At 44.3% G+C, this 16,132-nt stretch overlaps 1 protein-coding gene across 1 annotated transcript in view; it reads right to left on the bottom strand.

Moving 5' to 3' along the window:
* Nucleotides 1–16,132, bottom strand: part of PTPRT (protein tyrosine phosphatase receptor type T) — a 937,772-nt gene that overhangs the window by 562,078 nt on the left and 359,562 nt on the right. The window contains exon 5 of the mRNA XM_058679424.1: nucleotides 13,341–13,456. Coding sequence (XP_058535407.1) covers nucleotides 13,341–13,456 — 116 coding nt within the window. The remainder of the gene's footprint in view (nucleotides 1–13,340; nucleotides 13,457–16,132) is intronic.

The following is a 16,132-nucleotide window of genomic DNA, read 5'->3' as shown; positions in this document are numbered from 1 at the left end:
AGGGGACAGAGGAAACCTCCCATTTGACAGAGGGCAGGTTCTCTGGTGGGAGGGAGAGCCATGAGTCCTGAAGAGTCAACATGTACAAAGCTTTGGGGCTGGGGCCACTGCCTCTATCTGTTCCTTTCCTACCCGTACCCCCTTCTACAGCACATTATACAGGAGGGCTGCTAAAGGCCTACTAGCTTCTGCTTGAGAGCTGCTGGAATTTTGGTCTTGGATATCTTGTTACAAAGGGGGCTGCAGCCTGGTTGCTGCAGAATGGCCACTCTGGCAAGCACCAAGGCCAGTGAACATCAGGCCACTCTGCAAAAAGCACCAAGGCCCATGAACATTAAATACATTCTCCGTGAGCAAAGAGTTCTATTACGGAGTTTGATCAAATATTTTGTCCAACTTGACAGGATTTGTCTGAGCCTTTATTTATTTTTGTAGGTTTCATTTATTTTTCATTTATCTGAGAGGCAGACAGATCTTGGGAAAGAGACAGGCAGGCTGGCAGGTAAAGAGTGTTCCCATCCACTGCTGGGGCTGGGCCAGGCCAGACAGAGGAGCCAGGAACCCAAGCCAGAACTTCCACATGGATGGCAGCAGTCCACCCAAGAAGCTGTCACTCGCTGCCCCCCAGGGTGCCCATTAACAAGAAGCTGGAATCAGGTGCAGCGGTGCAGCTGTTCTCCCATGTGATGTTGGTATTCCAAGCAGTGACTTCATCGCTAGTCGGATGCCTGGCCCGGTCCAAGCACTGATTATGTTGAGAGTGACAGCAACACTCTTAAGGTAAGCTTTGTACACGGCATTGTGCTTACTAGCTTACATAACAGCCTTCATTCAGTCCTCTTAGCATCTCCAGGCCATTTGCTTTCAATGGGTGGCCCTGGACCACAGCAGCAGCACCACTATGACCTGGAAACTTGTTAGAAATTAAAGTTTGTAAGGGCATTCCAGGGCCAATATCCTATTGTAGATGGTATTCACTGGGGCCGGTAGTCTGAAATTCTTTATTCCTCCTTTCCCTATTCTATTATTAATCATTCTGGAAATGTACTCATTATTTTACAAAACAGAAATGAGACTGTGCGGAGTATGGAATGTATAATTTCTGCCCAGAGGAATTTACAGGCTGGGTTAAGATTCCAACATAGCAGAAAAAAAAAAAAAACAGTAAAACATAAAGTCAAGGGCTGAAATATTATACTGCATGGAGGAAAACAGGGGCCATGTGGAAAGAGCAATGCTGCCCAAGTAACAAGAGCTGTGGTTCTGAGTGGTCTCCAAGTCAGCTGCATTAGCGCCCCAAGGGAAGCTGTTAGCTAACTGGACTCCATGACCCCCCATGAGACTGCACCAATTAGCATCTATGGGGTACAGCTGGGCCTTATTCTGCTTCTTAAAATGCACTTATTTATTTGAAAATCAAAGTTACAGGGAAAGAACAAGAGAGATCTTTCATAGGCCAAATCATTTCCCAAGTGGTTGAGACAGCCAGGGCTGGGAAAGAACCAAGCCAGGAGCTGCACCAGCTTTTCCATGTGGGTAGCAGCCATCTTCCACCGCTTTCCTTGGGTCCTCAGCAGGGAGCTATATTGGAAGAGGAGCAGGTGGGAGCTTTATCCATTACTCCACAATAACAACTTTCTTCCTTTTAACAAATCCTCCCTGTGATAAAGTGGGAGCCAAGTCCTACTAATATTCATGCTTAACAAACAGGAAAACCAAGCCAGGCAGAAAAATCACCTGGGTCCGTTGAAAAGTGCAGATGCCGACTGAGGGGTCCAGTGGCGTGGGCCGAGAGTCTTCACTTGAAGAATTCAAGTCAAGTCTTGGCTTCCAGCGCGGTATTGTTAGTGCTGCTGGCTGCCAGCTTTGCTGGGAACAGTTAAGCCTTCCACAACTGCTGAGTGGCTGTGGGGATTTGGCTCCAGGTGATCTGATCCAGGCACGAGAAGATGAACCTCATCACCTGCATCAGTATGTGGCAGCACACGCAGCATGCGGCACCCAAACGACTCTGGCAGCAGCACCTAGTGCACAGTAATCCAGACACTACCCAGCCTGGCTCAAAGAACATCTAACGCCACCTTGAAGAAAAGACACGCGTAGAAAAAACTGGGGCTATGGCTGTGATGGAATGCCTTTTTATAAAAGCGATGGACACACATACAGAAGACGTGACAAAGTACTTTCCTGTATTCTGGCCTAACAGATTCTTTGCACCCTGTTAGGCTCTGGTCTAGTCACTATGCTGGAAGGCTGGGATGAGGGTCTCTTAACCTCTTCAGCCCAGAGCACTGGTTCCTAGATCACTTGGAGAGTGATGATCTAGGAAGTCAAGGATGAGGTCAGGAAATCCAGAAAATCTGCATTTCTAACAAGTTACCAGGTGATGCTGCTGCTGACGATGACCTTGACCGGGGTTTCAAGAACTTAAAGGTCAAGGACACCTTCAGGCCTTCAGAGGGAAGATAAGAAGCCAGAGACACTGCCATACAACTTGTAAGTAGCAAAACCTCTTAAGCCTAAGGCCACTTCCTGAGGGTGAGCAAATGGCCAATGCATGGCAACCAAGTCCAACCTGTACCCTATAGGCCAAGTGCTGGGTCCTGACCACAGGTCACCATTAGCCCCCTGGCCAGAAGGCTGCACTTTTCACCTGCCTAAAAGCCATGTCTGCCAATCAAACTGGGTGTCCCTTAAGCTGCAGCCACCCTCAAGGTGAATCCCTTTGCCAATTCAACATCCAGAGATGCTGAAATTAAACGAAGGCATTTTATAACCTAACTGGAAGTGCAGATGAATCCCAGTCATACCTGTGTCTTTCTCATCTCTCATTTTTTCCCCTCCGTCCCCTTTCATCTGCTTCCTTTTCTCTGTGAAAACAACTCAAATCCCACCTTCTCCAAACTTGCTTTGTTTTATGTAGCCAAGTAGGCTTGAGCAGAGAGCTCATATTCCTTGGACAAAGCATGGCTGCAAAATACCTATACACTTAAGTATTTCTGTGCCCAGCACATGGGCATCCTGCCACACAGGCTGGACTCTTTATCTTCAAGAAACCCCCAGAGAGAACCACAAGAGCAGGCCCTAATGCAGGTAAGTGTGCTGCTTCCCTGATTATCCACAAAGGTATCTGTAATGGCCTCACCATTTCATAATTCCCCATGCACTCTCCTCCGGTGTCACGACATGATTCCCTTCGCAGAGACACACAGCCTGCAAAGATGGATGTCGTTATTTCAGAGAGAGCAGGCAGCCTCGCAATTGATTTGTAATTGGCAGAAGTGGAAACATTACCGTCTTTAATAAAAGGAAGCAGTTTCTGGTTTCACACGACAGATCCTAAGCGTGGTTTATAGAAAATACTCTAATACAAAGGCTGGGAGCCTTCCGAGTGCTGCTTTGAGCTTTTGGCTTAAAAAAAAAAAAAAACAAGGAAAATAAAATCGGGCCCAGCATTTCCAGCTGAAAAATCATTCTGATTGCTCTAGGAATCTCCTGGCCAGAAAACATTTGGGTGAAGTTCTTACAATTCATCTGTAAGGAATGTTCTTTTCACTCTTAGTCACATGGCTACAACGGTGTGGCATTTGGAAACTGCCTGAATTCTACATCGATTCTCCTAAGACCATATATGCTCCTTGTTTGGCATTCTCTAAAGAATAGCTTTTGCTTATTCTTTATTAAGAGCTCAAAGGAATAGAAGTAGACGTAAATCATTTTTGATTAGATGTGCTGAAATCCTTGCAAAGGCCTACAGCATGCATGACCAAGTGCTTCTGTAGGGTTGATGTCTGCATCCAGAGCTCCTACGGGAGCCAAGAGGGGCCTGGAATTGGCCCCGCAGGTTGCTAGCTGTCAGACCTGTGCAGCAGAGACAAGCCTCAGACATGTTCTCTCCGGGGCATGGTGACACCCCTTCTTGCCTATGTCTGCCTCATCTCGCAGAGCTCCACTAGCCGCCCACTGAGCCCAAGGGCACTGCTCTGCTGCACGTGGTCCTCCAGCGCTTCCCTCCTTTGCCTCCACCGACCTTCATCTGTATACTGGGCAGTCTTGTCGCATTGGGATAAAGCAGCTGACTGTATGATAAGCTGTTCAGTAACGATCTCTGCCACCAGAAGGGGAGCTTTGTGCAGACGGGAAGCACATCGGCCATACTCTCCCAGCTCCAGGAGAATGCAGGACTGTGAAGCCCTGGATTGTAGTCCCAACAAACAGAAACTGAGGATGAGCTGGGAGCAGGCACAAAAAGGAAAAACACAAAGCAAGAGCAAGTGTGAGGAGGAAGCATCTGGGTCAGAGCTGTCTGGCTCCTCAAGAGCTCTGACCCGGATGTGACAGGAGGATACCTGTGCAACAGGGGCAGACCAACCCGAGAACACAGCCTTGTCTGCAGCTTCCAAGCCCAGCTGGGTCTGCATCTCTTGGGGTGCCTAAAACCAGCTTTTGATCCATCTGTGGTTACCTTCAGGTGAAAATGAAACATAGTAAAGATGCAAGAGAGTGCTTGAGTGCTTCATTGAGTGGAGGGTTAAGCTCACGGTTTTAAAGTAAGCAGAAAGCAGGTCATTGTAAACATTATCCAAAAAAAAAAAAAGGAAGGAATCTGGATAAGAGGGAGGAACAGAAAGAAAAATAAAGATCACACTGCCACGACTTCATAAAAACGCAAAAATCCAACCAAGTCAGCAAGTTGCATGTTTTCCATGTCAATAAGACTGGCAATAAGAAATTACGGTTTTCTAAACATGAGGCTGCTCATGTATGATACACACCTGCTGGCGCACAGCCTCATCATCTCCATGAGCAGGGGAAACTGATACAAACACACCCCCTTTTCTGTAGCGGGAGGTAAATGTTGTGTCTGATCTGTAAGCCTGACCTCTTCTGTCTTCATGCACGGACCTTTGGTAGGCCTCCCTGCTAACCCGCAAATCTGGCCAAATCTCAGAACTTCCCCAGATACTGACACATGGTCTCAGGGACCCAAAGTGGCAGGACAAATGTCATGGAGAGAACAGTCAGCGCCACCAAATGAGGACGTGGAAGTGTATGGTCTAATAACCACACCTCAGCTTTGACAACAAAACCATAGTGACAGTTCCACAGTCCTGAGGTCAGTCCTGAGACGAGGTGGGAGTTAATGAAAGCTACATTCCAAGCTCAGACAACCCACGTAAGAAACATAGCTAAGAAGGGAAAATGGGAAGTATGCAGGCTCCCAGAGGGGAAGATTTGATTTTTAAAAATCAAGGGCTTTGTTATTTCATTGATCTCTCTTGTAAATTTGAGAACCTCAAATATACTTAAATATTTCCTGCAGCAGCCAGTAAAGAGGTTTGTAAATGCAAGGACACATCACAAAGCTAATGGAAAATGAAATTCCCAGTTTATTTTTGGTGCAAAAATTCTGAAATCCACATACTCAAGAGGTCTTGAAGAAGTTCGTGAAAAATACACATTAAGCAAATGCTATGTATAGATTTCGAAATTTTTTTGCATCCATATATATATATATATATATATATATATATATATATATTTAATAGGAGACCACCTGTATAGAAGGAAAAGGCCTGAGTGGTAACACAAGGTGACAGGGCCATGAGGCAGGCAAGGAAGGGCTAGATTAAGACGTAAGGTTATACAGACCCTATGTTCACATTCTGCTTCTGCCATTTACTCTGTGAGAGTCTGAAGGTCCTGTTTACTTCCCTAATGCGCCAGCTCCTTGTCAATAACATGGGGATATAATGACATCCATCTGAAAGAAGCGCCACAAACATTAAGTTCAGCCTGTGTGCAGGCGCTCGAGTGAATGTCAGCTGTGATGTGGCAGCAACATCGCTTCATCATTGTTTGCTATGATGTGGCCACTAGGCCTTCAACAGGAATCCCACACAGAAGCGATGCCTCTTCAGACACAGGCGCGTTGGGGGAGGAGCCATGGCCAGAGCATCCACAGAAGCCCTCTCAGAGCACAGGAGCAGGTTCACAGAAGTCGATCCAAACTGAAGGGCTCACTGACGGGGGCCTTTCCCTGCCACACGCAGATCTGCTCTGGCTCCAATGCCTGTGATTTGTCCCGATGCAAGCACCACCCTGACTGGGATGTGTGCACACTACTGGACACATAGCCTCATTTCTGAGACTCTGCAAATGCTCTTTTTTGCACAAATCCCCAATGCAGCAAATCCTTTGTACTGAGGCCTGGAAGCCTGCCGCAGGGTGAGGCATCAGCCATGCTCTTTGATAAACATGTGCAATATTTCTAAACACCCTCCCAGAGGAAGCATGCCTGGTGGCAACCACGTGGGTGTGAAGAAACCCAAGCGAAGCTGTGTGGTGTGGCCACTTCTGCTGGCTTCCTATCACTGCAGACCATTCTATACCTAGGAAAATATGACCCCCCCAGGTTCTTCTACAAAATACGCAGTGTCTGCACAGAACCTACCCATGTCCTCCCATACACATCGAATCAGTTCTGGTTATTAACTAATACCTAGCACAATCTAACTGCTGTGCAAATAGTTGCTATCCTGTATTGGTTATGAAACAGCAGCAACAGTAACGTGTATGCAGGCTCAGAACAGAACAAAGTTTTTGTCAAATATCTGCTCTCTGAAGTTGGTTGAATCCACGTGAGTGGAATCCCATCAAGAGGGCCAACTGAGAGTATGTGTGACACATTTGTGTTTTTATTGTAAAGCTTAATATATTGAACATAATTGTTTCATAACTTGTTCTTTTCAACTAATTACATATTGTGAAAATGTCATTACCTATCCTTTTATAATCTGATATTTAATTATTGCATTCCAGACTTTGATAAAGCAGTATCCTGCTGGACCATTAAATTGTTTCTAATTCTCTGTTCCATTGAACACTCTTGCAGACATATTTTTGTCTCTATCTCTGGTTATCTCCTTAGGTAAAACTCCCATTCCTAAAATTACTCATTGGAAAAATATGCAGTGTTAAGGCTTTCAATGCCTATTGCCTAATTATCTTCAAGAAAACATGTATCTATTTTCATTTTTTTTAGTGCGACACAGATAATCTTGTCGGTGTATTTCCATCCCTTTGTACTCCATGTGTGTATTTTTCTTTTTATTTAAAAAAAAGGATTTATTTTCTTTTTATTGGAAGGTCAGCTATACAGAGAGGAGGAGAGACAGAGAGGAAGATCTTCTGTCCAATGATTCACTCCCCAAGCAGCCACAATGGCTGGAGCTGTGCCAATCCAAAGCCAGGAGTTTCTTCCACACAGGTGCAGGGTCCCAAGGCCTTAAGCCATCCTCAATTACCTTCCCAGGCCACAAGCAGGGAGCTGGATGGGAAGTGAGGCCGTTGGGACACAAATCGGCACCCACATGGGATCCCGGCGTGTACAAGGCGAGGACTTTAACTGCTAGGCTACTGCACCGGGCCCCAATGTATGTATTTTTCTAAGGATTCCCCAGAACCATAGGTTATTTTGCTGACTAGAAATCCTATTAAGAAACAAATGCCATCTATTTGTTTCTAAAACTGCCTGAAATACTATAAGTTTGGACTCTTCAGGCCAATGTATTAAATAGGACACCCTGCGAATGCTCCAGTTCTGTATACAACATGGAACAGAGTTTGCATAGAACCTGTGCACAGCCTCCTACAGAGATTCTTTAAATTATCTCTATATTACTCATAATAACGCATGCAATGTAAACGTTGTGTAAATAGTGGTTACCCTATTGTGTTTAGCGGATAATGACTAGAAGAAAAAAAGGCTGCACATGTTCAGTGCAGATGCAATGTTTCTTCCGAATATTTTTGGGTCAGCAGTTGGTTGAGGCTGCCAATGCTGAACCCAAGCATACACAGGCCCAACCCTAAACTCGTCCCTGCAAGGAGGACTCATCCCAAGACAGGACAAACTTGTTGATAACTTTCTACTGGCCTTGGTCTTGAAGCACTAGGTTTTTTTTTTCAGGCTCAGATACATGAATTTCTGCACAGGACTCATCCACTGTGTCTTACGCAGAGCTTGCACTATAATTCCATGAATACCACAACCAGAGATAACAGCTTCCTAAAGAGAACATAAAAGTTCTAGGGGGATAAAAGCCATGAGTGTGGGTTGATATTCCCTTTTAATCTCATGGCATGAAACCATGTAGGGAAACACCGTAGAGTTCTACCCTACAAAAATGGAGGCATGTGCTCCCAGTGACACAAGGGACGGGGCTTTATCTCAAACCTTGTTACTCAGCACTCCTATCCACCCCTAGAGAAAAGTGCCACCAACATAACATTCTGGAAACAAACTATTTTTTCATGACTTAAAACTTGCTGATAGTTCCACATTTACAGATCATTTTGTTTTTAACGTTTTTTTTTAAGTTTAATAATTTCAGAGAACGAGAGGGAGAACAGGGAGGTGGATGAGATCCTATCCACGAATTAACTCACGAATTGCCTGCCACACTGGGGCTGCACCAGATGAAGGCAGGAGCTTGGGATCTCAGCCAGGGTCTAGAGGTAAATAGGAGTCAAATTCTTGAGCTACCACATACTGTTTTCCATGGTCTGCATCAGTGGGAAGCTACAGTTAGGAGTTGTGCAGGGAATCAAACTCAGGCACTCTTGAACCCAATGCAGGTCGATGCCATTTTGATCCCTATGCCAAATGCCTGCCCTTGCTAACAGGTCTTAACATTGAATTTTTAAATTCATTGCGAGTTGATTTTTTTATATGGCAGGAGACAAAAACCTGGTGTCATTCTTCAGCATGTGGATATCCAATTTTCCCAGAAGCACTTCCTGAAGAAACTATACCATCCATGCAAGTTCTCAGCACTTCTGCCAAAGATCAGTTGTCAGTAAGACAAGTAGGTTTACATCCGGAATCTCAGTTCCACACTAAAGCCAGTTTGTTTCCATGATAATGCCATGACCTTTTGATTAATGTCACTCTGTATTATATCTTGAAGTCAGGTAATGCCATACATTCTGCTTTGTCCTTCTTGCTCAAGATCACTTTGGCAATTTGGTCCTATATGGATTATAGCTTTTTTCTTTAAGTCTGTAAAGATTGGCATTGGTATTTTGTTAGGGATTGTACTGAATCTGTATGTCACTTTGGGCAGTGGGGATATTTTTCTACCTCTGGCAATTTAGTTAAATTCCTCAAGTAATCTTAGAAGCTGTAGCAGAAAATAGTGCTGCTGAAAGACAGACCTGCTATAGAGTCATTTTGACATGATACATCGATTTTGTTCGCTTCGGATAGCCTTGAACCAAGTTACTTCAGCCCTGTTATATGGTACAGAACTTTGGAAAGTTAGCTGGCTCTTCCTCTAAATGTTGGATCAGATCAAAACCCAGATCTCACAAGGAATCCACCATGGCAGGCGTGTGCCTCACATCAGGGTCACTATCATCTCCTAAGTGGATAGTGACTTACAGTTCTATTTTGCAGAAACATGTTAACCTATGTGAAAGTTAACTTTTTAAAAAAAGATTCATACATTAAAAAAAAGCATGAATCTTTTTTTAAAAAATTGAATGCCAGAGTTAAAGAGAGAGAGAGAGTAGAGAGACAGACAGAGGTCTTTAATCAGTAACTTCATCATCTCAATGGTCAGGCCAAAGTCTGGAGCCAGGGAATCCTTCTGGGTTTCCCACGCGGGTACAGGAGCCCAAGCACTTGGACCACCCTCTGCTGCTTTCCCTGGATCAATAGCAGAGAGCTAGTTAGGAAGCAGAGCAGCTGGGACTTGAATCAGCACCCGTAAGGGATGCTGATGCTGCAGGCAGTGGCTGAACTTACTAGGCTATTCCATCGCCCTGTTAATTGTAGGTTTCAACTTGACTGGGTACTCACATGAAACAGGAATTCAGTATGTATCTGTAAAGATGTTTCTGGATGAGATTAGCTTTTGAACTTGTGAGCTCAGTAGAGTAGTTGTCATTTCCCTACGGGAGTGGGCATCACCCAATCTGGGGAGGAGAGGGCTTTGTCCACATGGCCTCCTACCTGCATGCCTCTGCTTGGACCTTTTCTTCTCTAGCCCATGGCCCGAGATCTGCACCATTAACTCCTCTTGTTAGCGGGCCTTTGTATGTAAACTACTGTATAAAAAGTTTTCCTAGGTTCCCAGCTTTCAAATCATAAGACTTCATCATTGCAACAGTAGCTTGGATCTGTTATCTCCTGAGAACCCTGACTAATACAATCTACTCCCAACTAGAGTAGTTCCTTTATATCAATGGGGGATTAGTTCCTTCAATCCAGAAACCAAAATGCACTGATACTCAATTTCCTTATATGAGATATTTGTATATAATGCATACACATCCTTCCAAGTACTTTTCAATCATCTCTAAACTATGATACTATAAATGCTATGTATGTATTTGCCATATTCTATTGTTTAAAGGAACTCTGCATATTCAGGATAGACAGAATTCATTTTACTGGACATTCTTTTATCAGCATCGGTTGAATCTGCAGTAGGGATAACTCACAGATCCAGACAGCCAACTATGCACTGAGCGAAAGTATCATTAGCCTGGTCTTAACTAGACACACAGGCATTTTCCAGCAAGCTCTGTGTGACTCATCTACCTTCCAATATTGCCTGAAATATGGATGAGGGAGACATTATCTAGGGAGAGCTCCTTGGAGAAACTGTTATTGAGTTTATACACCCGCCAGATAAGCTGGAAGCCGCCTAAGATAGAGATGGATGAGCAGAGAGCTGGTGACCTCTGCCACCATCCGCTGCCCGCCTCATTCCCTTCCTCTTCATCTACCTTCCCCAATTGCTGGTACACAGAGCATCATTATGTGAAACAGGCCTGTGGAACTCACTTTGTGCCCTCCATAAGCCCGTGGTAGGGAATGCTGTTCATTATATCACACAGTGTTTCTTTATGAGGACTCCTGGGAACAATTCCTGTCTGGCCTCCGAGTGAACAACAGTTAGAATTTTCCTGAACAATCGGTTTGTGTTTATCGTGCAGACACTGTAAATTGTGTATCTGACAAGTTTTCTCTATTCCACTAGCAGCCGTGATACTGTGAATTCTGCTTGTGGCCCATCAGTAAGTAGCAGATGTGTGGTTATGCAGTTTAACATTATTACCAGATATGGTAATATTCCTTTTCTCCTGTCTGTGATGCCTCACTTTTAACTGATGTTCTTTTTCCATGCTTCACTCCCCACAGTAAACCACAGAAAGACATGCTGTGGAATAAGATTTGTTTTACAGTGAAAAATAAATTAAAAAGTAACAAGTACCAGTTCTGGCTCCAAAATTCTCCAGAACAGACCCAAGGTGTAGGGTGTACATTCCAGGACTATGGCACTAATGACCATAAGATAATTGGGAAACCTAAATAAAGTTGCTGAAAACATTGTGACCAACCCACCTCATTCTTACAACCCAGCTAAAGCAGTGCCACTTGTTGGGATCTGATGTGTTCTGAGCCTAATCCCAACAGAATCCGTGGCACTTGGAAGTTTGCTATGTTCTCCTGTGGCCTGGAGGGAGCCAAGAGAAGCAGCAGAGGAAGTCATTATTGCTATTTTCAGTCTTCCAGGCTGCTGAATAACAAGGAAGAACTAACAGACCTTACATGGGCTCTCTCCATCCACAGAGTTTCCAACGGCTGCAAATAGGTTTAAATTCAAGAAGAGACATTTGGGTCTCAACAATGTGTCCAGAGAGACAACTTGGCAAATGAGCACATAAAAAGATATTTAGCATTCTTAGTCGTTAAGGATACAGAAAACAGCCACAATGAGACACCACCACACATCTATTCAGAGGGCTAAAATTAACTAACATCCACCATATTGAGTGTTAGTGGAGGTACAGAGCAGAAAGAATTTTCAAAGATTGCTGGGATTTAATGGTAGCATAATCATTTCTCACAATAGCTTATTCTTTAGAGTTAAACACACATTTGTAAAAAAGACCCAGTACTTCCTTTCTAGATGTTTACTCAAGAGCAATGGAAGAACACAGCTATCGAAAGACTAGCACATGAATGCTCACAGCAGCTAGTTTTGTTTATAACCAAAAACTGAAAACTGTCCATCAGATCTCCTGAGCAGCTGCATGGATAAACAAAATGTAATCTATTCATGTAATAGATTATTTATTAGCGTAACACAGATACATAAACCATTGGTAATCACAACAATATAGATGAACCTTAGGATAACTATGTTGAGTGAAAGAAGCATCTCCTACATGATTCCATTCACATAAAATTCCAGAACAGAAAAGCTAATACAGGCTGAATATGCTCTTACCCAAAATATTTGCGCCAAGAAGTATTTTAGATTTCCTTTGTTTTTCTTTTTTTGGAATGTGGAATATTTGCATACATATAATGAGATATCATGGGGAAGGAACTCAAATATGAACAGGATATTCATTTCTGTTTCACACATACACAATATCCCAGCCTGGAGATCATGTTATTTAATACTTTTACTGCATCTGTGTTTTGACTATGACCTGACATATAAGGTAGAATGTAAAGTTTTTCATTCATGATATAATGTCAGTGCTCAAAAATTTCTGGGTTTTGAGCATTTCAGATATCAGATTATCTGATCAGGGATTCTTGGCTTACACTACAATATCTGCAAACAGATCACAGCTAAATGTCACACATGAGGCAGAGAGGGCAGTGAGAGGAAAACGCACATGAGGACAAGGAAACTTGGGGTGCTGCATGTACCTGATGTCTTGATAGGGTACTGGTTTTACACATACACATGCATCACAACTGATCAAATAGCACACTTTACATATTACATCTCGATGAAACTCTACAAAAAATTATTTTAAGAAAAAATCTAGTGGGGCCGAGGCCATTGGCATAATGGGTAAAGTTACTGCCTGTGTTGCTGGCATCCCTACTGCTCCACTTCCAATCCAGCTCCCTGTTACCATGTTTGGGAAAGCAACAGAGAAGGGTGCAAGTCCTTCAGCCCCTTTACCCGGTGGGAGACCGGAAAGAAGCTCCTGCTTATCAGCTCGGGAACATTCCAGCTGCAGCCAATGCAGCCAGACGGGGAGAGTAGCCAGCATGCGTGAAATCGACCTCACTCTTTTTTTCGTTTCTATCCCTTCCTCTCCCTCTCTCTATATACTCTGCCTTTCAAATAAATACATATATATTTTTAAGATTTATTTATTTTTATTGGAAAGGCAGATTTACAGAGAGAAGGAGAGAGACAGAAAATGATCGAACCCCACCCCACTCCTCCTTCATCCCAGCGCATGCTTACTTCTCTTACTGAGACAGGCCAGGGTGAACAGTCTTCTCCATTTCTTACCTGAAGCCAAAGTTTGTCATGTTGAGACCACTTCCCACCAGCAATGCACTGAAATGTTGCATTCTGCCCCACGTTCACCTCGACATTCTGGAGTCGCAGAAAATGAGGTGCTTTTCCTAGGAGATAAACCAAAGAATGTATGAGGACGGGATTCTACAGCTTCTCTCATTCCAAGTGGATGACAGCTCTGGGTGGGCACGCAGGGTGGACCCTTCATGGGAGGAGGCCTAGTTCAGTGAAGAAGTGACAGACCCCGCAATGCGAGCCAGATCCAGTGTGAGGATTTGGGCTCATCTTCTCTCACTTAAATCTCACAATACCCATGAGATAGACAATAGCCCTACTTCACAGATAAGTAAATGATGGCTCTGGGGTTTACACAGTTTGGTCCAGGGAGCTATCCAGACAGTGCAGCATTAAGACACAAATATAGATTTCTGAGACCTTCAAAATTCCTTCCTTCCAACAACTGTGCAATACCATGTTAGACTGGCACAACCATCTCTGGAATACATTCAAATTGATCACGGCCCCAGGAGCTGACATGGATAACAGGTGGAACCAAAGAACTAACAGGTAGGGAGGAAAAAAACCAGAGTTGAGGATGGGGAGCAGGTATTTACCATAGAAAATTCTCCCCTGTAGCCCGTGCAAGCAGAGAAAACAAAGCTGAACTGAAACATCTCGAATGTAAGACCTGCACATACGGCCTTGGTGACAAGGCAGCTGCTGATGAGGAGGCAGAAGAGAAGCAGCAACAGCAGGGATTGAAGCTAAGCACTATGATGTAGGATGTGGGTATCCTAACTGCTGTGTCAAATGCCACCCCAGGAGGGGCCTAGTAATTATCATTGCTTACCACACACAGCAACTGTGGACCCAGCACAGTCAGTACTGGAATCATCTTTACTTTAGAGAATGAACTAAGGTGCAGAGAACCTAAAAGCCTTGGCCAAGTCGACAAGTGCCCTCTCTGAAGTGTACAATCTGAACTCTCAGGGAATGCAGCCCCCACTCAAGGGGGTAGAATGGGACACAGATTCTGAGGGCTGAGTCCAACAGGAAAAGACCTCCGTGTGAGTGAATGGCGCATCTTGGAGCAGTCAACCCCAGGATCAACAGATGTTTCACACAGGGTGAGAGATCTCCCCTCCTCCTTCATCTGCACTGACAGGTTCCCACCTGCATGAGATCTCCAAAGAACAGTGATAGCAGCTTGGTTTGGTAACCCATGTCTAGAAGAATAAATTTCTTCCTGAGGCACAATGAAGGCTCTCTACCACCAGCAGCCAAGCAAGAGAAAAGCTGGGCACAGACCACCCCAGAACGGGATGATGGAGAACTCTGAGGTGTGCAACGAGGCTCAACAAGGGCCTTGGAGCTTCTTTCCCGAAGGAGACAAGAGAGACAAGCAGTAACAAGTATGCCATTAATCAAAAGTCCCTTCAGTGACAGGTATCATGATAAATGCTTTGCATTTTATATCTAATTGAACCTCATGATATCCCTGGTAAACAGATAGCACTGTTATTTTTCTACTACAAAGGCAGAAACCAACATTCGAGGAGTTCATCATGCCCAGAGCGACAAAGCATTAGCAGAAAATGAAACAATTCAGTCCAGGCCCAATTTCACCCCAAATTTGCTATTCAGCTAGCACAGTCTCTCTCCACCCAGACAGGGGGAATGAAGGTGGTGTCACCAGACAGAGGCCATGGCCCAAAGAAAGAGCTTTGGGGCAAAGCTGTGCTTCTTCTCTAGGATCTTTTCCCTGCTCCTGAATCTTGGCAAACGACCCCATTCTCTCTTCTTCCACATGGCCCCACACTTTGAACCACCTCATCTATCAAACCACGACCCTGTTACAAGGCTCAGCAAAAACCAAACCAGATAGCCTTGACAAAGAAAGCATAGACTTCCTGCTCAGAAATTAGGGACAATCACTCGAGGGAAGCCTTGATCTACTGTCACGACATTATAGCTAAAGTGGCATTCAGGTTGCAAAGCGAGAAAACTTCTGGTGTGGCTGACAGTTCAGGATTCTTGCATCCCCTCCACCTGACAATGTCACACTGCTGTGATCGTCTGAAATTGACTCCGTTGAGCTCTCCTGTATCATTTGGCAAAGATACCTTTGGAACCAGCAGTTCAACTTGATTCTTCGAGTGGTAATATAGTGAACAATATGACTTGTTAAGGCCACAGGTTTAAGGGTGTGATACTGTTTGTGCCATGAACTGAGGTTTAGTTCATGTGGCTTAGCAATGTTGGGAATTCTGAGCTGGGTTTTACAAGAGAATCCTCTCCCAGTATTCTTTGGGGACATGCAGTTATGTCCTCTAGATCCATGCCCCCTGTTTACTTCCAACTCCTCCTCACTTCCTCCTTCTCAACAACTGACCTTTGGCCTTGGTTCTTTCACCTTGGTCAAGCACTCTGGTCTCCCCTCTAGGTTCCCAATCCATTGGGCCATGGTATTAGCATTCTGGGAAACTCCAGGTTCTTACAGCAGAGATGTAAAACTCAACTGCCCACAACAGCCCAAGAGCTAAAGAAATTAATAAAGTGGGTTTGGTTAGAAAACAAAAAGACATACACAAAAGCGCCACCTCCTTGGCCCAAGTGTCAGGTTTTCCACTTTTGATAGAGATCTCGGAAGGAGAAAGCCTTCTCTATCAAAAAAAAAAAAAAAAGGCACTGTGTAAGCATGATAATCACCTATATTCAGCACCAGACTCAGCACTGGGGAAGAAGGCAGGATGGGTGTGGATGTGGGGGAGCTGGAGAGAGGC

The sequence above is a fragment of the Ochotona princeps genome, chromosome 22, assembly GCF_030435755.1.
Source record: "Ochotona princeps isolate mOchPri1 chromosome 22, mOchPri1.hap1, whole genome shotgun sequence".
Taxonomy (NCBI): domain Eukaryota; kingdom Metazoa; phylum Chordata; class Mammalia; order Lagomorpha; family Ochotonidae; genus Ochotona; species Ochotona princeps.
The sequence above is the reverse complement of the archived record's forward strand: the minus strand, read 5'-3'. Positions and strand labels throughout refer to the sequence as shown.